Source organism: Schistocerca cancellata, chromosome 3 (genome assembly GCF_023864275.1).
Source record: "Schistocerca cancellata isolate TAMUIC-IGC-003103 chromosome 3, iqSchCanc2.1, whole genome shotgun sequence".
Taxonomy (NCBI): domain Eukaryota; kingdom Metazoa; phylum Arthropoda; class Insecta; order Orthoptera; family Acrididae; genus Schistocerca; species Schistocerca cancellata.
The window spans coordinates 401,119,273-401,141,136 of record NC_064628.1 but is presented as its reverse complement, the minus strand read 5'-3'; the positions used below and the strand labels follow the sequence as shown (position 1 = coordinate 401,141,136).

General features: G+C 40.9%; 1 protein-coding gene across 1 annotated transcript in view; it reads left to right on the top strand.

Annotated features, from left to right (window-relative positions):
* The window catches only part of LOC126175143 (late secretory pathway protein AVL9 homolog), a 101,963-nt gene extending 80,563 nt beyond the window's left edge, over positions 1-21,400 (top strand). Inside the window, exons 8-11 of the mRNA XM_049921703.1 lie at positions 129-300; positions 4,202-4,290; positions 9,185-9,439; positions 20,911-21,400. Of these exons, the coding sequence (XP_049777660.1) occupies positions 129-300; positions 4,202-4,290; positions 9,185-9,426 (503 nt within the window). The 3' untranslated portion in view covers positions 9,427-9,439; positions 20,911-21,400. The remainder of the gene's footprint in view (positions 1-128; positions 301-4,201; positions 4,291-9,184; positions 9,440-20,910) is intronic.
* Positions 21,401-21,864: the final 464 nt, after the last annotated feature.

Sequence of the window (21,864 nt, the reverse complement as noted above, 5' to 3'; positions counted from 1 at the left end):
CACAAGGGTGTGTGTGTGTGTGTGTGTGTGTGTGTGTGTGTGTGTGTGTGTGTGTGTGTGTGTGTGAGTGAGAGAGAGAGAGAGAGGGCACTTTATTACTGTACTATGTGTGTATTCTATTGTTTCAGATGGAAGCCGGGAAATTGAACATTTTAATGCAAGTTTCATGTCAGCATGGAAAGATACGCACAATTATAAAATGTGGGTCAGTTCTGACCATTCTGCTATATGGGATGTGAACCCAGGCCATCCGTTTGCTGGACAACTTTCAGTTTCGGACATGAAGCTAAGGCTGTCACAGTTAGTATTACAAGAGATTGATTTTATGTTATTCTTAATTTAGAAAGTGACTCAAGTGAAAATCACAATGGTGTGATTCACTAAGGCTTACAAGCTAGTCTAGTGTAAAGAAGTTGGTTACGAAGAATGCTCTTTGATGTTTAGAGGCTGAGGAATGTCTTAAGACTTGGACTTTTTAATAATTGTTTATTTGTGTCACTGTGCATCCTGTTGTAAAGCTGACATTGAATTCAGGAAAAAAAGATTGTAGCATTTTCCGCCACAGATCTTGGGTTTAGCATTTTACAGCAGCATGCTTTTCTTTTTAATTTTTCTGACCCTTTTTTATTTCCTGTCCTTGCTTTCTGTTATAAAAGTAATTCTTTACTGTATAGTATGTATTATTTAAGAAGTGTGCTTTAACTGATTGTATAAACTTGTTGATCGAGTGAGGTGGTGCAGTGGTTAGCACACTGGACTTGCATTCGGGAGGACGACGGTTCAATCCAACGTCCGGCCATCCTGATTTAGGTGCTGTTAGAATCCCCAACACTTTAAACAGAGTTATACAGTCAGCCCAGTTATTGATTTCAGTTGTTATTCATTTGACACTTTTCTGTATTTAGACACTGTGACCACAGTTTGTGCACTTGAACCCCAAAATTAAAACAATACCATCACCAAGGACTGAGTGCACATAGGAATAATATGTGACTGAGACACTTGCTTTTACACACTGCTCTCAGGAATCTAAGGGCATAACATGCTATTGACATTATCTTCAGTAGTATCTTTGTGTGCTCATTTGATTTCAACTGAAAGTCAATATTCATCCCTAAAATTTTGTATGTTACACAATTTATGGAATTGTCATCTACATCTAATGTGAAAGTATTATTTTCCCACTGCAGATGATATCAATGCTGTTTGTTTTCTTTATATTCAGTGTTAATTGAACATTGACTTGTAAGCATCCCTGAGGATTTCATTTTTGTTCTGTATCAAGAATTTTGATGTGTTATCTGTAATTGCAGTATTGCTGTCATCAACGAAGAGAATGTTTTCTCCATGGATGACAGTATCTAGAAACTCTTTGATATATGTATTTCAGACCAGAGATATTCAAGTGGTTCATTTCTGTTACAGTACATTCTCCCATATAGCCACAGGGACAGTGTTAAAATTCTCAGATTATCTATTGCGTCTGTTACAAATTTTAGATGCTAGAATGTATGTTCTTTGAAACAAAAAGATTATACCATCCCAATAGTTTCATATATGTCATCATTTTTTGGACCTGCAAAACATAACAGTACATCTACATATACTCATTGGACTATGGGAAAACAGCAGAATCAAAGTGTTTGAAATGTGATGGTACTGAGGGATGCTAAAGATTAATTTGACAGATATGAAATGTTTCCAGCAGAATTGGGTGGAGAGATAAAATGTATGGAAAACATTATGGATGGATGACATTAAATGTAACCATAAAAATACCTTTATTCTTGTCTTTAAAATTTCAGTAATTTAGGACAAATTCAAGACTCTTTGTTACTTATCAGTGTAATAAGTAATCTCAGAATTGTCTTGCAACTGGCTATGTGTTATTCGCTTTGCCATCAACACATTTATTCCTTGGAAGTATTGTCAGCTGCAGCTTGTTAAAAGCTTCAGATGGGCAGGCTCTTACTTGCAGTTGAAGTGTATTCATTTGTTTGGTAACAGTTAACAGGAGCTGGGTACTGCAGAGTACTTGAGTAGTTCTGCTGCACAAGCAGCACCATTACTTCTGTGCGGAAATCCATTGGTTCTTTGTGGAAGTTGTGATACATTTACAGTTCAGAGCAAGTTGAGCGCTCTTGGCTGTAGCTCTGAACAGGTGTCTTATGCGAATATAGCATGAATAGCAAAATGAAGTTTAGTAATTTTACAGTTCATTTTGTGTGGTTCTCAACAGTGAATAAAATACAAAAGTCCGGTTACTTGTGGCGATGATGTTCTGTAAGGCACAAAAGAAACAAGAGTGCATAGTGTGATATATGTGGCCAAACATTATGTTTTGGAACTACTGTGAATACTGTGAGAGAGCATTTCAAGAGAAGGCATCAGACCGTAAATTTATAAGTTCACGGTCAGAGTACGGCAACTGAATCATCGTAACTATACAATCCACAGTCTCAAAACTCTTATCCAAACATTATTGATTGCCAGTCACATTTCAGTGATGTCATTCTGCAAAAAAAAAGGGGGGGGGGGGCCGCGGTGGCGGTGGAAGGGGGGAGAAGCACTGCTGATAGTGAAAAAACTGTTCCTAGCTTAGGGAACTATTAGTTCCTTCCTCAGGTTGGAAAAGAGTATAGGTTGTAGGTTGGGTAGATTACCGATCACACACTTTAACTTGGCTCCTGTGTGGAGGGAAAGCATGCGATTGGCTCGTAGCACATTGGCTGCCTCCTCCTCTCAGTGCAGCCAGCTTACAGCTTATAAAAGAAATGAATGTGCAGCAGGTTAACGCATTGCAGAAGTCACACAAAAAGAAGCATCACTCTGACTTCGAGTAATTGAAAATGGCATCGTATTGCTAGAAAATAACTATTACATCTGTAAACTGTAAGGTGTTGATAGGTAGAAATACTTCCACTACTATTTTCCATGATCATCTAAGGTTGGTAATGAGTGAAAACATTCTGGAACTGCACAAAGTCAGCCAACATCCACCGATTAGGAAAGGGCCGAGTTAAAGTGGGCGATTACTAGATAAGAAAGGGCAGGCCATGATGAGAGGGATCCACATGTTGTGATGGTGAAGGGAACATTCATAATGTGTTTCCAGCCTGTCTCAGTTGTTAAAGACAAAAGGTTTTTGTCGATAGCTTGAATCCAGCATATTGTTTGCCGAGCAGGAAACCAATTTGTGGAAATATATGAGGATTTTTGTAACTCCACTCTGTTTTGCTACAGTGTTTATTTTGCAGAAAAAATGAAATTGATTTCTGAGCAGTTCTATCTTTCTGATAATGATGTGATTATAAGCATTGATAAGGCATCAAATATTAAAAATGAAAAAACAAATGGAACCAGTTTGGATATTTCAGTCATCTGCTGAATCTCATTCTGCTAAATGCTTTGAAAGAAGCTATACTTATAATACAGAAGATAAAATCAGTGGGTAATTACTTCAAGCTGAGTATGTCAGGCACAAGAAACTTACTGGAGTTAAGAAAAAGCTGGATTGGAACCCAGAAACACCCATTTAAGCTGATTCAACTTATATTTAGCAACTCAGAAAACTGAGGGGTGCTGTGAAAACATTTGTGGTGCCAATAAACAAAGCCAATTCCAGTTTTATTGGGGGAATAGTGAACAGTGTGCAAAGAACTGAGTGAAATGTTGAGACAAAAGAAGTAACTGTGTAGATGATTGGAGAACAGTATGGGACTAATAGTCACAGTCTTGTAGATTTTTGCAAGAAAATATAAAATTGAAACTTCTCTCCAATGGCGCAGAATGCATATAGTCAGTTACACAAAGGATTGATAATACAAATCGGAGACTAAATGTAATAAAACAGTTGTGATGTCTGTGGTGATGAGGAAATTAAATAACTAAACCAAGAAGAAACTGTCAGTTTATACGCTGGATAGATCTGATGTAATGAGATGGTATATTACTGGGGGCAGTCTTAAAGCTATTAAGGTACCTCATATGGCAAGGATAAAGAGCATAGGTATTTTATCTTATCAGTTGTTTACCAGCTATAATTTTCAGTATTTCATAAAAAATACAGCACCAAATAAATATTTTCCGCCATAATTTCTATATAGCATTTGATGCACAGTTTGTTATGCAAAGGTACCTGCAGTTACTCTTGCATTGCATTTTTAATGTATTTTCTTATTTTCCTCCCTTTTTCACATAGCACAATGCAGAACACGGAAGGAGGTCGTAAACTGAATCAAGCAATGGCATCCACTGGGCGCGCTGTGGCGACGACTGGCAGAGCAGTTGGTGAGTGAGTGCTTATTTTCTGTACTCTGGGTGCTGCCCCAAGGAGAGTGTAACAGAAAATTAGTGCAGCAGAAACATGATGGATGCTGTGAAATCAGAATAAATGGAATAAATAGTGTTATGTATCTGTTTCAGAGAAATATCTGTCCTATCCATGTGTAAAATTTTTTGGTGTTGAGGCTGTGTTACAATGGAGTTAAACTTGAGATTTTGAGGAAAGTCACCTTCTTTTCTTTTCATCAGCAGCTGACTGACAGCTGGACTAATGGACATGTCAGTTTAGTATAAGATGGATGGACAGAGCTGAATCATCCAGTATACAGAAAACCAGCACATGCAGATATTTATTTTTGTATGAAAGGAGTTTCTACCGCCCTGCCTAAAAGAATTGTGGCGTAAGTGGATCAGTCTGCAAAGCTCAGACTGTTTTAGATTGCAGTAATGTGCAGCCTGAATTAAAATATTTGATATACGCATTTCTGTAGAACAGGTAAATATCACACCAATTTAGATCTGCATTCACCAGTACAAGAAGGTTCTGACCCATTCAGCAAATGGAAAAAGATAGTCTTCTGTATCACTCTGCCTTGTTAGAACATGGTTAATGTTTACTCGCACTGGTGATAACATAGATACAGATTAACAGGTGATTTTGGAGGTAAAAGACAGCGGAGTTCATGACGTGAATAAATAATCAAAAAAAGTCCAGAGCACAGCAAAGTTGCCTTTAAAAAAAGCAACATTCCAGAGAGTAGTCCAAATCACTAATGGAAATGAGGCAAGGTTAACATTGTGCTGTTCAAAGGCATGTAACTAGAGGCTTCAGTGACTAGTGGCAAGCTGGCCAGCAATAGACACGCTGTGGTATTTTGTGGCAGACCTTTGCAGAAGGCGGCACCATCTCACATGCTTGCAAGGCAGCTGTGCCCCTCACAGATGCGAGCTTCGGCTGTCACTTGGAGCCCTAGTATCTGTCACATGTTCTCTCTGTTGATTTTTGGTCTAGATAAGGAATCCAAATCAGCATCAGGTACTAAAGATACTCCAACAGGATTTCTTCTTTTCTGTGGAGCAACCTCAAGCAAAATTAGGATACACACTTGTGTAGTCCCAGGTTTACGTGCCAAGTTTTGCTACTGGAAACACACTGACGAATACCTCCGCACTAGCTACTTGTAGCAGTAGTTATGTGGACCGCTTGGCCTGATATTGGAGCCTGCCAGCGCTGTCTCAGGGACAGATAATGAATGCCTCATCTGATAAGTGTCAGATGCCAGGCTCTCATTGCGAACCAGAGTGAGGTGCGCAGCTGAGCACACAGACAGCACACGATGGTTGGTGAGGTCTGTATTCTGTTCACTGCAGAAAATTAGAGAATTGCTGTATCCAGCAAGATATGGCCTTGGTTTGAGAATCTCTCTTGTTTACAGTGTGGCATGTGAGTGTAGGACAGACAACAGGCAATCTCTTTCAGTGCCCTACTGAATATAAAATTCATATCAAGTTTATAAACTTGGAAATGTAATCGGTAACAGAGCTTAGTCTTACGAAAGAACATAAGATTGTATTTCAAGATAAGGATCTTACTTCATGCTTTATCTTAACATGAAAACAGCTGTAGAAGGTCCGATGTGCACTAGTAAATGTAACAAACAGTGGCTATATTAGTGGAACCCACAACCAGATGCTAGACACAGGGCATTCAGAGAAAAACAGATGAAAGGGGTGGCCTCGATTCTCTTCCACTTCATATTCTGTTACAGTGGGGATTTCCCACATTTACACGTGTAACCATCACCACTAAGCGATGTCACTCTATCAGTAATAAGTCACACACATCAGTCAGCTCCTGAAGAAGAAGCCAGAGTTTTAACTCGAAGTAACACAGATTGAACACAGATAATTTTAGATGGCATCAGGATCATGATTGGCATATTATTCTGTGACAAGAAATATGCAGGAAGTGCCTAGTAAAAAGACATTGTGGGGAAAAAACTCAAAATGTGGATGAAATTTATCATTAGTTACCCAGTGAAATCAATCATTACTAAAAAAAGTAACTGTCCTCTAAGGTTTTCTTTGCCTATTGTTACTTTCTCAGCACATGGTTCACTAAAGGTTCAAGAGTTCTGCCACATATCGTAAATATTCAATAGTATGTATACTGCCATTTCAAAGGATAAAAAGGAACATTTCCTCTAAAGTCAAAAGCATTTCAATTGGGCCCAGAAACTAGTAAAAGAATGACAGGCTGTTAGGTGGCAGTCTTTAGCCTTATGAGGCTTGTGACAGGTGACACAGTTGTGTATGGGCTAAGTGACACTGATTAGGAACTTGTTACAAAACGCAAAGATACTTGAAAGTGATCAGTGCTTGGAGCATATATTGGCAGCTGATTCTATACATAAAATAGGTATAATGTTTGCAAATACATGAAAAGATCCAATATCATCTGTCACTTGGACCTCAGTCACTGGAATTGATCACAATTGTTAATTATCGAGGAATTTGTCTTGAGGAAGGCAGATACCAGATTTATATTTACTGTAGGAATCCTAAGGAAGTGAGATTCACCCACAGAAGACGTCACTTAGAAAACAATTGTTTGATCAGTTTGGACCCTTACCAAGCTACTTTAATAGCAGCAACATAAAAGATTCAAACGAGATGCAGGATCCATCACGTATTTTAATCAGCACAAGTGAGGGAATTTTAACAGGAAAGATGATTCTAATAGTCCAAATTCAAAAATTATTTGATACACTTACTGCTTCTTCCAACATAATCTCGTGTAATGATTATGACAATAAAATTGCAGAAATTCAGATCCCTTCTGACGGCTGCAGTCAGTTTTTCAATCTATGTACCACCTGTGAATGGACTAGCAGCAGAAGGGAAGGGGGAGGGAAGGGTTGTTGAGATGAGACTGGTGCACAGTGAACTCTCTTGCCACACACTGTACAGTTGCTTACAGAGTACAGAAATGGATGTAGAACATTGTGGAAAGAGATAAATGTAAATACATTAAGTTGCTTGCCTCCACTGAAGTTATGTTACTTTCCGTTGTGGATTTTCCCTGTTGAAGTTAGAGTTAAGGATCTTGGTGTGTGGACAAAAACATTTGTGACATCGTCCTTGTAGATATGGAAATATGTGGTCTCTCCATCTGCAGACAATGAACAGTGTAGAAGAAATGTTACGCGCATTGCAGCAACAAGTTACAAATTATTCACTTATTTTGTGGGCGTCTGAGCTCAAACTGCTATTTATTAGGTGTTCCACTAGCTTTAGACAGAACTTGGCTGTGTTGCTGTAGTTGGTTTGCAGCTTAAGATGTAAGCATACTTTGTTTCATGGGCAGATGTACCTTAAAATCATATTAGTTTCTTGATTTGTCTTTGCTAAGACATTGTTAATTTTCCTTGTCACTCCATTAATGTTTACCCACACTGTCCTTTTCCCTCTTCCTATGTTACACTCCAGTGTGTGAAAAATGTGAGTTCCCCTGCTGCCTTCCCCATACCCCCCCCCTCCCCTCACCTCCCCTCCCCATCTCCCTTCACCCCACCCAAACTCCTTTCTCCTCTCACTAACATAACCAAAACAACAACTCACCCAATTGAGCTACAGTGCTGGAACATTGCAGCTGTGCATGTGTCTGTGTGTGCTTTCATTAGTCTTTTCACTTCGAAGGAGGATGTCACCTAAAATGTTAGTGACAATTTCAGTCTTTTTGCTAATCAATGACATGCAGCTGTAACATGTTTTATAAGAGCCGTGTTGGAAATACAGATCTGCTAAGTTAATCTCTTTATTGTGCTACCAGTATCCATCTACACATCATCATCATCATCATCATCATGTCACAAAACATCACCATAGGATAATAAGTATAAGCTATCATAATTTTGATGATTACCATTCCACCTAAAGCTTAAAATAGTGAAGGTAAGATCCACTTGCAACTTTCTGTGTTTGAAATCCCAGTGTTCTTTTTCAACCATGTGACTTGTCTTTGAGTTCACTGGTAATGTCAAGCAGTGGAAAATTGAGGATGGAATAATGACAATATCATGAAAAGGATAAGGACTATGTTGGTGAGAGCTAAGGACTGGTAGAATTTGAACACATCGAGGTCATTGTGGAGAGGGCTGAAGCCGGAGATGGTTAATCTTATGGGAAGGCCATTCGGGGTTTGCATGAGTCAAGCAGCAATGCAGGAACAGTATGTGGGACAGAGTTATGGCGGGGGATAAGGAAGCTTTTTTTGTATTGGCACAGAAGGAAGGGGCAAGGATTGTGGTAGAGGATAAAAACACGTAAAAATATATAAATAACATAAAAATATGTGCGAAAAAATTCACAAAAATACACGGGAAAAACCATAAAATAATAATATTATTATTCACTTGTAATCTTATTTGTAATCCTTTTTGGTTTAATTATTGCAATGTACCATAGAAGGCCAGCCTTCTCTGCTTTATTGTGGCGGAGATGTTTCAAAACTTTTGATGTGATTCATTTGTTGACCTCCAATGAAATGAGAAGTCCTCAGCTTTTATTTTTTCCCTTACGATCTCTTAAAGAGATTTTCTTTTTACCCTGTTTCCGAGAGTCCGTTTCTGGCAGTTCTCTGCTGCATGTAGACATTTAGATTTTGCTACTGTACAGTGTTTGAATTTGATGTGTTATGCTACGGATTTGTAAGTGTTTGGGTTTGTAAGTGTTCAATCATAGTCTGAATTTTGTCTGGCTCTTTCTTCGACTGGTTCCTCCTCATTGAAGACCCTGATGAGAATCATTCTGACCATTATTTGTATTTCACACAGGACTCGTTAGTATCATAGAAATAAACTATTGCCAGAGTGTCAGCCCCAGTGTTTCGGTTTTATAGGAGGCGCCCTGTCCCAAGCGCGAGGCGCTCTCTCCAGCTGGTGGAGCACACTGACAACTGCCCCTCCGGGTGGCAGCACAGCAGCCAGCTCTGCCTCTGATGAAGGCGAGGGGACCTGTGAGGGCAGCACAGGTGCCGTCGACGAGGCTGCAGATGCCCTGCAGACACCCGGTTCAGCGACTGACATGCACAGGTCGCCCACGGTGGAGCAGCCGGCGCCCTCCACCACCGCTGTTAACTAGTGCCATGGCTGAGGTGAGTCTTCCACGAGACACAGAAGCTGAAGTACCTCCAAATCTGTATGACAGGTTGCCTTTTTCTTTGTTAATACATAAAGTTTTAATCGTCACCTCCAAAAATTACTTAATAATTTTTTTGTTCATTTACACATAGATGTCTGCAGCCCTGGTAAACATGTGCTTGCAAACAAATACAAAATTAACTGTGCAGCTTTTTTTAAACAAGTGCTGTTCCAACTGAGCTACCCAAGCACGACTAATGACCCGTCCTCACAGCTTTGTTTCCACCAGTACCTCATCTCTTACCTTCCAAACTTCACAGAAGCTCTCCTGTGAAACTTGCAAAAGTAACACTCTGAAAGAATATAGTTTTCAATCCAGCACACAATTTTAATCTGCCAGGAAGTTTAATATCGGAGCACACTACACTGCAGAGTGAAAATCTGATTCTGGTAACATCACCCAAGCTGTGGCTAAGCCATGTCTTCGATATATCCTTTCTTCCAGGAGTGCCACTCCTGAAAATTTCACAGGAAAGCTTCTGTGAAGTTTGGAGGGTAGGAGACAAGGTACTGGTGGAAGTAAAGCTGTGAGGATGGGTCATGAGTTGTGCTCAGGTAGTCCAGTCGGTAGAGCACTTGTCCACGAAAGGCAAAGGTCCCGAGTTCGATTCTCGGTCTGGCACACAGTTTTAATGTGCCAGGTAGTTTCGTATCAGTATGTACTCCACTGCAGAGTGAAAAATCTCATTCTATAAAAATAATTCTTGTTCCTTGAGACTCAAAAGCAGCATTTTTTTGTTAAATTGATATGAGTCCTCATTAACCATTGACAGTGGAGTAGCATTGGTCATTAAATAAACAGGTGGTGGTAAGAATATATTGACAAAAAAGGTTCATTAAATTAAATGCTTCTGCTTTATCAATGTTGTTAAAAAAATCAAGATTGCTTATTTTAAAAAAAATTCTGTTACTTTGTAGAATTGATGTTCCAACAACCAATCATAAATCTTAACTTGAAAAATATTGTAAGTCAAGGACCAAGTTTATCATAAAGGTTTATGTACCGTATTCATCGAGTACAAGACAGTTTGTTCCCCAGAATTTGTTATGTGAAAAATACAGGGATGTCCTACATTCACAGATTAAACTGTTGTTCTGGAGGTCAATATTTTTACATCGTGTACTATGTTAACGGTGGGATTGTCTTACATTTAGAGATGAAGCTTTGGCAGTTGAGGTCACGCACAGATTTAATTTGAGGAATTCAAAAGGGTAGGAGGGTGAGCAGCAAACTGTGGCACCAGCTAGCCGAGCACTGGAAGGAAGGCGAGGAGGAGAGTGGTCAGCAGGCAGCAAGTTTCATCGCACTGCCAACTGTGGCAATGAATACTGCGCATCTCGGCTTCTTATGAACATGCCTAAACAGTAGCAGAAATGGAATTGACTTTAAAACTGGAAAAAAAAACCTTGGCAATAATATGTGCTTCTACAGGAGAGAAATTAATGCTAACAAAAAAAAATTTTCACAAAGACCACCTGAAATATGGCGCAACAAATGAAACACGAGCTGCGACAGTTGTTGCATCCCACCAGCCTTGTATAAAGGTGTGGCCTGCATGGCAGAGTGAGTGGTAGAAAGTCTCCTATGATATTTAGGAGAGGTGATGATACGTAAGTTTTGTAGGAAGCGAATAAGGGCGCAAACACTTCCAATACAATTTAAGAACACTTTATTTTTCAATAATTCAACCTTACTCACTTCCCAAGTACTGCCTTCTGCTATCAAAGACGAGTGCTTTGCTAATGACATGTTCGGATGATACCATTAAATACTTGAATTGAGATAAGAGATGAGTGTGAGACAGTGCTCATTCCTTGCTGTACACAACCAATTATTCCTAATTGCGATTAGCGCAGCTAGACACTAGGAGACATGTATGAGGCGGCACTTGTTCCTTTGTATATTATGATGCACAGAAATAGTATTACTCTTTTGCTACCTTGAGAGATAAGCTCTACAGAGCTTGTTCTTTACTAACAGGTAGAAAACTCAATGTAAGAGCTGTGGCTGGATATTTACTGGAAAATCTGTACCTACCTCAAATGTGTACAGTCTTCTCATAGTTTACTGCAGCATAATTGAACTGTCACTTTACAGTGCCGATTCTCAAGGACTCACATGATTACTGTGGCAACTGACTCTCTAACACTCTTAGTGCTTAACTCGTCTGCTGCTGCCGAGACTGCCTCTGACTGCCATTTATAGATCACTTTTTCAGGGTCTTGGAGCACTTTCCCCTGGCAATTTTGCTTTCTCCTGCCTTCATTAAAAGATCCTTTCAGTGAGCTAAATCTTTCCAGAAGCTTCTCAAATCTCCTCGAACAGTCCGGAAATGCCCCACGTGGGTCAGGACTTGCTCGTTTTCGCCTCTGTCAACTGGCCGTGGGTATTTCAGTTGCTTACCACATTTTGTCACCCGGCAGTGACCGCGACTGCGACTGTGTACCACTTTCACCTGGTGTGTGCTAACCGTTGCACTTGCTTCTTGCTTGCTTTTTTTTTCCTGGTGGCCATATGCTGTGTCTCTTCATGCCTGTGCCTTACAACTACATATGAAACTTCCTGGCAGATTAAAACTGTGTGCTCGACCGAGACTCGAACTCGGGACCTTACAGAAGGTCTCCTGCTATCAGCACACACTTCGCTGCAGAGTGAAAATCTCATTCTGGAAACACCCCCAGGCTGTGGCTAAGCCATGTCTCCACAGTATCCTTTCTTTCAGGAGTGCTAGTTCTGCAAGGTTAGCAGGAGAGCTTCTGTAAAGTTTGGAAGGTAGGAGACGAGATACTGGCAGAAGTAAAGCTGTGAGTACCGGGCGTGAGTCGTGCTTGGGTAGCTCAGATGGTAGAGCACTTGCCCGCGAAAGGCAAAGGTCTCGACTTCGAGTCTCGGTCGGGCACACAGTTTTAATCTGCCAGGAAGTTTCATATCAGTGCACACTCCGCTGCAGAGTGAAAATCTCATTCTGGAAACATCCCCCAGGCTGTGGCTAAGCCATGTCTCCACAGTATCCTTTCTTTCAGGAGTGCTAGTTCTGCAAGGTTAGCAGGAGAGCTTCTGTAAAGTTTGGAAGGTAGGAGACGAGATACTGGCAGAAGTAAAGCTGTGAGTACCAGGCGTGAGTCGTGCTTTGGCAGCTCAGATGGTAGAGCACTTGCCCGCGAAAGGCAAAGGTCCCGAGTTCGAGTCTCGGTCGGGCACACAGTTTTAATCTGCCAGGAAGTTTCATATCAGCGCACACTCCGCTGCAGAGTGAAAATCTCATTCTGGCTTACTACTACAGTCAAGAGACCCTTCTTAAATCAATAACTCAGTAACACTGGATCTCTTTTATTAATAATCTTGGCAGTTGTGACACAGTGGTGCTAAATATGCACTCTGCTGTAACACTGTTTATTTTTAAGGTTGGCAACAGTGTTAAACTGAAGTGCAGATGGATCTGATAGTTCACAGTGGGTTCACACAGATGATACTAATTTTAAGTTGATGCTGATTCTAAAAGCAGAGGCCACAAACAACTGTGCAGTAGAAAGAAAATTTGGTGTCACAGAACTAATGTTCATTGCTGGTGTCAGATGAAGAATAATTTGAAAAAGACCAGTTCTACATTCTACACACTGAACTTTCAGGGGACTGAACCGGGGAAGGTTTCATGAATTGGAGCTGCTGGTTGCTCAATATGTGCAACAGAAATACAGTGATTGCTTCCCAATTACTCAAGAATTTATCTGAAAGAAGATGCTGGAACAAAGGAATTTTCCAACTCCGCGTGTCATTGAATTTGCAGCAAGGGCTGGCTGGTGGTTGAGGGTGAAGAGGAAGGTGCAGCTTATAGTATGACATGGCATGATGTTAGCTCAGTGACTTCCTGCTGCATTTGGCAAAAAACTATTGACATGTCAGCATCGTGTAATCAGTCTGAGTAAGCAGCATGTCTGTTTGATAGGCCATGTGGGCAGTACCAATCACGTCTGTTTATTTTGATATGCTGTCAAATTTTGCTGTTGACATGAAGAGCATTAAAAGTAATTCATTTGTTTGCATGGCCATCTTCCGCAGCAGCTGTTAACATCTGTTACTGTAGGTTATCCATCTTGAGCTGACTGCAGTCTGATTAAAAAGAATTACAACAAATGTGTTCCGCTTTCATTTACAAAGCATCTTCAATGATTATTGGTGTTTCTTTACACAACTTCCCCCCCCCCCCCCCCCCCCCGCCCCTTGCCAGCAGTGGTTGGTGTCGACAGGCTTCATTTCAAATCTGCATGTGGCAGTTTTTAGCATTCTGCAGTATTTTCTGTGCTTCACTATTTACAATTGATTATCTTAAACGGTTTCTCATTCTGCACTGCACTACATTAGATGACAAGAAAAGGGTTGGATGACAAATTACCTGACTCTAGATTGGTTGAAAGTTGTTTGAAACAGAATACCAGGCTCTTTGTCTAACAGAAGAAAAATGTTGATGCTGTTTCTTTTCAGGGGACACTTCATACTTCACTTGGCAAGTTAAGGATCTGATATCAAAGAACCATACAGACCAGGTAGTAATTCCTGGTAGCATGACTTCAAAACTTCAAGTAATTAAGGAACAGAGGAAGTGATAGTCACCATTGTCTTCATTCCAAATAAATGGGCCTCTTGACTGGTTAGGGTCACATTGAGACTTTCTTGCTATCTTTTCGTGGTTGACCCAGTGATCTTCCACAGTTGGGATAGTAGTGTTGTGAAGCATGGATTTTAGGATCCTCTTTCAGCTCATTCATTGTAGGTATTTTCTCTTGTTGTGCTTATAGTTCTGAATATAATGTGCGATGGGTTTCATTTTAAATTCTGTCAACACATCTTCATTACTTTTGTGATGCATTTGGTGTTACAAAACGTTCGTCTCAAGAATTTCATTTCATGGTCTTTTCGCATCTCTTGCCATTATTGTCCGGGCTTCACTACCATAACACAGTACAGGTCTTGCTAAGGTTTTATAAAGGCTTATTCAGGTGTGGTGCTGGACTAGGGAGGGTTTCATTACAATATTAATGACTCCCATTGTTTTCATATACCTGGTGGCATTTTCAGCTAGGTCAGATTCTTCCAGAAAAAGTGTCATCTTGCAGTTGGTACTGCTATTATGTATGATGATTAGAGCTAGGAATTTTGAGTGCAAAATTTAAGTTAAAAAGGTGCAAATTTCACATCATAATATGACACACAATTCTCACTTGTTGTTATGTATTAAAAACTTGCAGTGAAAGGTCCCTGAGAACATTATTACAATCACATGTCCAGAAAACTGTTAAAACAGAAACATTTAACATTTCAGTGCTATTTTCAGTGGAGCTGGATCTCTGGTCATGAAGTAAATACTTATATGTAGAAAAAGATTGTTCAACATCAACAAATACAAGAGATGCATATTTTGTTTGCAGTGATAATTGAAATCCCTGTTTCTTGCAATGTATTCAACATCAGGGTTTTGCTAAGCTCTGGTCTAGTACTCGCTTTGCAGTACCCTACAGTGTTTCCCTCACATCAATCAGAATAGCCCATTGTTCTTTCTAAGGACACAGTTTCTCCACTTTTGTAATGACAGTTGTTAGGGAAAAGTAGCCACACACAGTAAAAATTTCATCATCCAACTCCTTTTTTCCAGCTAGTTCTTTGGCATTTTTCATAGCTGAAAAATCATGTGGTATAATATCTAATAAATCACATACAGCAGTAAAATGGTTACAAATAAACATTGCAGCATTTACTCAAGTACCCCATTTAATAAGAATTCGAGAAGTTGGAAGAGGAAGCCCCAGTAATTTCAGCATGCTTTTGTATTGCAGCAGGAGCATTTTCTAGCAATTTTTTAGTGCAAGAGGGAAATGTGTTTTCATGTGAATATTCATCTTTTAGTGCTTCAGACTCAATGCAATGCAGGTCACATGCTTTGATTACAGTACATAGGTTACAGGTTGGCTGACACCAATAACATATAAGATGCTTGGCCCATAAGTACTAGCCACGCTCGATCATACTCTATTCTTTCAGGCCACAATACAGTTAAGGCATCATTGTAACTGTGCTTCACACTGGCATTGTTTGTTTTATTCAGAAAGGACATTTTCAGCAACATGGGTTCCCATTTAGGGATGCTAGTAAAATGTTTAGTAAGTGTGTTTCACCTATTACTTGTTTCATGTAGTTGAAAGTTTACTGCATTTTCAGCTGTTACTTGCCTGATCTGTTGTAAATGTTGAATATGTGACTTTTGTAAGATGCTGTGATCTTAAAGTGACTTTCTGGTATATAAAGACAAAGGATATTCTGAAATGTTGACTGTCATCATCATCGTCATCATCATTTAAGACTGATTATGCCTTTCAGCGTTCAGTCTGGAGCATAGCCCCCCTTATACAGTTCCTCCATGATCCCCTATTCAGTGCTAACATTGGTGCCTCTTCTGATGTTAAACCTATTACTTCAAAATCATTCTTAACTGAATCCAGGTACCTTCTCCTCGGTCTGCCCCGACTCCTCCTACCCTCTACTGCTGAATCCATGAGTCTCTTGGGTAACCTTGCTTCTCCCATGCGTGTAACATGACCCCACCATCTAAGCCTGTTCGCCCCGACTGCTACATCTATAGAGTTCATTCCCAGTTTTTCTTTGATTTCCTCATTGTGGACACCCTCCTGCCATTGTTCCTATCTACTAGTACCTGCAATCATCCTAGCTACTTTCATATCCGTAACCTCAACCTTGTTGATAAGGTAACCTGAATCCACCCAGCTTTCACTCCCATACAACAAAGTTGGTCGAAAGATTGAACGGTGCACAGATAACTTAGTCTTGGTACTGACTTCCTTCTTGCAGAAGAGAGTAGATCGTAGCTGAGCGCTCACTGCATTAGCTTTGCTACACCTCGCTTCCAGTTCTTTCACTAAGTTGCCATCCTGTGAGAATATGCATCCTAAGTACTTGAAACCGTCCACCTGTTCTAACTTTGTTTCTCCTATTTGGCACTCAATCCATTTATATCTCTTTCCCACCGACATTACGTTCATTTTGGAGATGCTAATCTTCATACCATACTCCTTACATTTCTGATCTAGCTCTGAAATATTACTCTGCAAACTTTCAGTCGAATCTGCCATCACAACTGAGTCATCCGCATATGCAAGACTGCTTATTTTGTGTTCACATATCTTAATCTCACCCAGCCAGTCTATTGTTTTCAACATATGATCCATAAATAATATGAACAACAGTGGAGACAGGTTGCAGCCTTGTCTTACCCCTGAAACTACTCTGAACCATGAACTCAATTTACCGTCAACTCTAACTGCTGCCTGACTATCCATGTAAAGACCTTTAATTGCTTGCAAAAGTTTGCCTCCTATTCCATAATCTTGTAGAACAGACAATAACTTCCTCCTAGGAACCCGGTCATATGCCTTTTCTAGATCTATAAAGCATAGATAAAATTCCCTGTTCCACTCATAACACTTCTCCATTATTTGCCGTAAGCTAAAGATCTGGTCCTGACAACCTCTAAGAGGCCTAAACCCACACTGATTTTCATCCAATTGGTCCTCAACTAATACTCGCACTTTCCTTTCAACAATACCTGAGAAGATTTTACCCACAACGCTGATTAAAGAGATACCTCTGTAGTTGTTACAGTCTTTTCTGTTTCCATGTTTCAAGATTGGTGTGATTACTGCTTTTGTCCAGTCTGATGGAACCTGTCCCAACTCCCAGGCCATTTCAATTATCCTGTGTAGCCATTTAAGACATGACATTCCAATGTATTTGATGAGTTCCGACTTAATTTCATCCACCCCAGCCGCTTTATTGCACTGCAATCTATTGACCATTTTTTCCACTTCATCAAATGTGATCCTATTTCCATCATCATTCCTATCCCATTCTACCTCGAAATCTGAAACATTAATGATCGCATTTTCACCTACATTGAGCAACTCTTCAAAATATTCCCTCCATCTGCCCAAGGCATCCTAAGGATTCACCAGCAGTTTTCCTGACCTGTCCAAAATACTTGTCATTTCCTTCTTACCTCCCTTTCGAAGACTGCTAATTACACTCCAGAATGGTTTTCCAGCAGCTTGACCCATAGTCTCCAACCTGTTTCCAAAGTCTTCCCACGATTTCTTCTTGGATGCTGCAATTATCTGTTTGGCTTTGTTTCTTTCTTCAACATAACTTTCTCTGTCTACCTGGGTTCTGGTATGTAGCCATTTTTGATACGCCTTCTTTTTCCTTTTACAGGCTGGCTTGACTGTATCATTCCACCAAGCTGTTTGCTTCATCCTACTTTTACACACTACTGTTCCAAGACGTTCTTTAGCCACTTCTAGTACTGTGTCCCTGTACCTTGTCCATTCCTTTTCCAATGACTGTAATTGACTACATTCAACTAACTGGTACCTTTCTGAGATCGCTGTTATGTACTTGTGCTGATTTCCTTATCCTGAAGTTTCTCCACTCTTATCCTCCTACATATGGACCTGACCTCCTGCACTTTCGGCCTCACAATCCCAATTTCACTGCAGATTAAATAATGATCAGTGTCATCAAAGAATCCCCTGAATACGCGTGTGTCCCTCACAGCCTTCCTGAATTCCTGATCTGTTATTATATAGTCAATGACAGATCTGGCTCCCCTGCCTTCCCAAGTATACCGGTGAATGTTCTTATGTTTAAAAAAGGAGTTTGTGATTACTAAGCCCATACTGGCACAGAAATCCAAGAGTTGTTTCCCGTTCCTGTTGGCCTCCATATCCTCTCCAAATTTACCCATAACCTTTTCATACCCTTCTGTTCGATTTCCAATCCTGGCGTTAAAATCACCCATGAGCAGAACACTGTCCTTGTCCTTTACTCTAACAACTACATCACTGAGTGCCTCATAAAAACTATCCATCTTATCTTGATCTGTCCCTTCACAATGCGAATATACTGACACAATCCTAATTTTCTTGCTGGACACCGTCAAATCTATCCACATCAGTCGTTTGTTTACATACCTTATTGCAACTACGCTGGGTTCCATTTCTTTCCTGATGTAAAGCCCTACACCCCATTGTGCTATTCCTGCTTTGACTCCTGACAGGTAGACCTTGTATTCTCCCACTTCCTCTTCTTTCTCACCCCTTACCCGAATGTCACTAACAGCTAAAACGTCCAGCCCCATCTTACTTGCAGCCTCTGCCAGCTCTACCTTCTTCCCAGAGTAGCCCCCATTGATATTAATAGCTCCCCATCTCATTACCATTTGTTTGCCAAGTCGTATCTTAGGAGTCCCTGGTTTGTCAGTTAGAGGTGGGACTCCGTCACCTCCAAAGGTCCGAGGCATTTTGCTCTATAACATAGAGCTCATGCAAAAAGACTGCAACTGAAGGGTTGCAAATTGCTGATACATATAAAACTAGTGTAAAAAAGTAGAAAATTTTTGTTGAAGTTGAAGCAAAGGAAGATTTTATTAATGGCAGAGATACATGCATTGTGATAAGACAGTATTTGTAGCAGTCAGTATTGGAGAAAAACTTGGAAAAACATAGTACATACTACTCAAATAGGATTCTGAAGATAATACATCCAGAGGAGATGTCATGGTTTTAACGAAGTAATGGCAAGAGCAGAATTACCTTAGGATGTTCAGTATTAATACTGGAGAGCATTGCAAGGTTGAAACGAAAATTGTGTTTTCGTTTTAATATTTTTTGTTTTGCTTTAGCATGACATGTTTCTTTTTAGTGGTATTGTAGTCCATTTTTGTTTGTCATATCTATCCCAAATGAGTGGTGAATTTTAATATACACTCCTGGAAATTGAAATAAGAACACCGTGAATTCATTGTCCCAGGAAGGGGAAACTTTATTGACACATTCCTGGGGTCAGATACATCACATGATCACACTGACAGAACCACAGGCACATAGACACAGGCAACAGAGCATGCACAATGTCGGCACTAGTACAGTGTATATCCACCTTTCACAGCAATGCAGGCTGCTATTCTCCCATGGAGACGATCGTACAGATGCTGGATGTAGTCCTGTGGAACGGCTTGCCATGCCATTTCCACCAGGCGCCTCAGCGTTCGTGCTGGACGTGCAGACCGCGTGAGACGACGCTTCATCCAGTCCCAAACATGCTCAATGGGGGACAGATCCGGAGATCTTGCTGGCCAGGGTAGTTGACTTACACCTTCTAGAGCACGTTGGGTGGCACGGGATACATGCGGACGTGCATTGTCCTGTTGGAACAGCAAGTTCCCTTGCCGGTCTAGGAATGGTAGAACGATGGGTTCGATGACGGTTTGGATGTACCGTGCACTATTCAGTGTCCCCTCGACGATCACCAGTGGTGTACGGCCAGTGTAGGAGATCGCTCCCCACACCATGATGCCGGGTGTTGGCCCTGTGTGCCTCGGTCGTATGCAGTCCTGATTGTGGCGCTCACCTGCACGGCGCCAAACACGCATACGACCATCATTGGCACCAAGGCAGAAGCGACTCTCATCGCTGAAGACGACACGTCTCCATTCGTCCCTCCATTCACGCCTGTCGCGACACCACTGGAGGCGGGCTGCACGATGTTGGGGCGTGAGCGGAAGACGGCCTAACGGTGTGCGGGACCGTAGCCCAGCTTCATGGAGACGGTTGCGAATGGTCCTCGCCGATACCCCAGGAGCAACAGTGTCCCTAATTTGCTGGGAAGTGGCGGTGCGGTCCCCTACGCCACTGCATAGGATCCTACGGTCTTGGTGTGCATCCGTGCGTCGCTGCGGTCCGGTCCCAGGTCGACGGGCACGGGCACGTGCACCTTCCGCCGACCACTGGCGACAACATCGATGTACTGTGGAGACCTCACGCCCCATGTGTTGAGCAATTCGGCGGTACGTCCACCCGGCCTCCCGCATGCCCACTATACGCCATCGCTCAAAGTCCGTCAACTGCACATACGGTTCACGTCCACGCTGTCGCAGCATGCTACTAGTGTTAAAGACTACGATGGAGCTCCGTATGCCACGGCAAACTGGCTGACACTGACGGCGGCGGTGCACAAATGCTGCGCAGCTAGCGCCATTCGACGGCCAACACCGCGGTTCCTGGTGTGTCCGCTGTGCCGTGCGTGTGGTCATTGCTTGTACAGCCCTCTCGCAGTGTCTGGAGCAAGTATGGTGGGTCTGACACACCGGTGTCAATGTGTTCTTTTTTCCATTTCCAGGAGTGTATGTGTACTTGAATTACAAACAAATGAGGTGAAGAAGTGAAAGAACAGTCTACAACTTAATTGAAGATAAAATAAATCTGTTATACATGAGCCATCCAGTTTTTATGTTACCTCTATAATGTAGTTCTAATCTTTATAAAATGTTGTCCTGACTTGTTGCATTTTTTCTGTTTACAGGCACTCTTGAATCTGAAAATGGATGGCCATTGTGCTATAAAATGAGTTTTCTTAACTCGGTTAAATGTCTGTGATTATAATTTAAGCAAAAACTACAATGAACTATTCTCCCTGTGTACTTAGTTAATTGTGGCTCTATTATTATCAAGTTAGGTAGTGTCTGTAATGATTGTTTCATATATTTGTTGCACTGATTTTTATGGAGTATGAACTTAATAGTGTTCTGGGCTTTAAGTACACACTGTGGTGCTGTTTAGAAGAGTGGACACACTCCGTATGATGAAGTGGGGCTTAGAGTGTGTGTGTGTGTGTGTGTGTATGTAGACAGAGAATGCATAACGGTGACTTGAAAGAATACTTGTATGCAGGATCTCATGTGTGGAATGTCAAAAGTATTAGTACTGAAAGGCAGATGACTTTTTTTTTTCTTATTCATTTTCTTTCATTGGGTTATGAGTGGCAGTGCTGTTGTTCGTCTGCACAAATAATTCCTGTCATATATATAAAACTTTTGAACATTTATAAAATAAAAGTAATGGAGTGGCAGAGTGCTGGAGGAGTAAGATTAATAACTGTTTTTAAGTATGAAGCTGTTAATAATTTGAGGAGTGTGTAGATTCTAGAATAAAACATTTTTGTAATAGTTCCCATCAGTTGGGTACGTTTTAGTGATTGTTAAAAGTACTGTGCAGGTGTTAGTACCATACAGCTCACAACTGTAAGATTGTAGTGACAACCAGGGATTTGTGGGTCCTGCAAAAATTGTCAGTGGTGTGTTGCTGTTGTGGCAATACAACATGATTTTTTGTTGCTTTTATCAAAGTGTTTTATGGCCTGCATTTAGTGTTGCTCTAATGCCAGGTACAACTGAAACAAATGCTGAAATGGAGATGCTGTTTGTGCAAATAGTAGAATTCATTCCAAATCAGAAAGAACTGGGAGAGGTATTTGGCA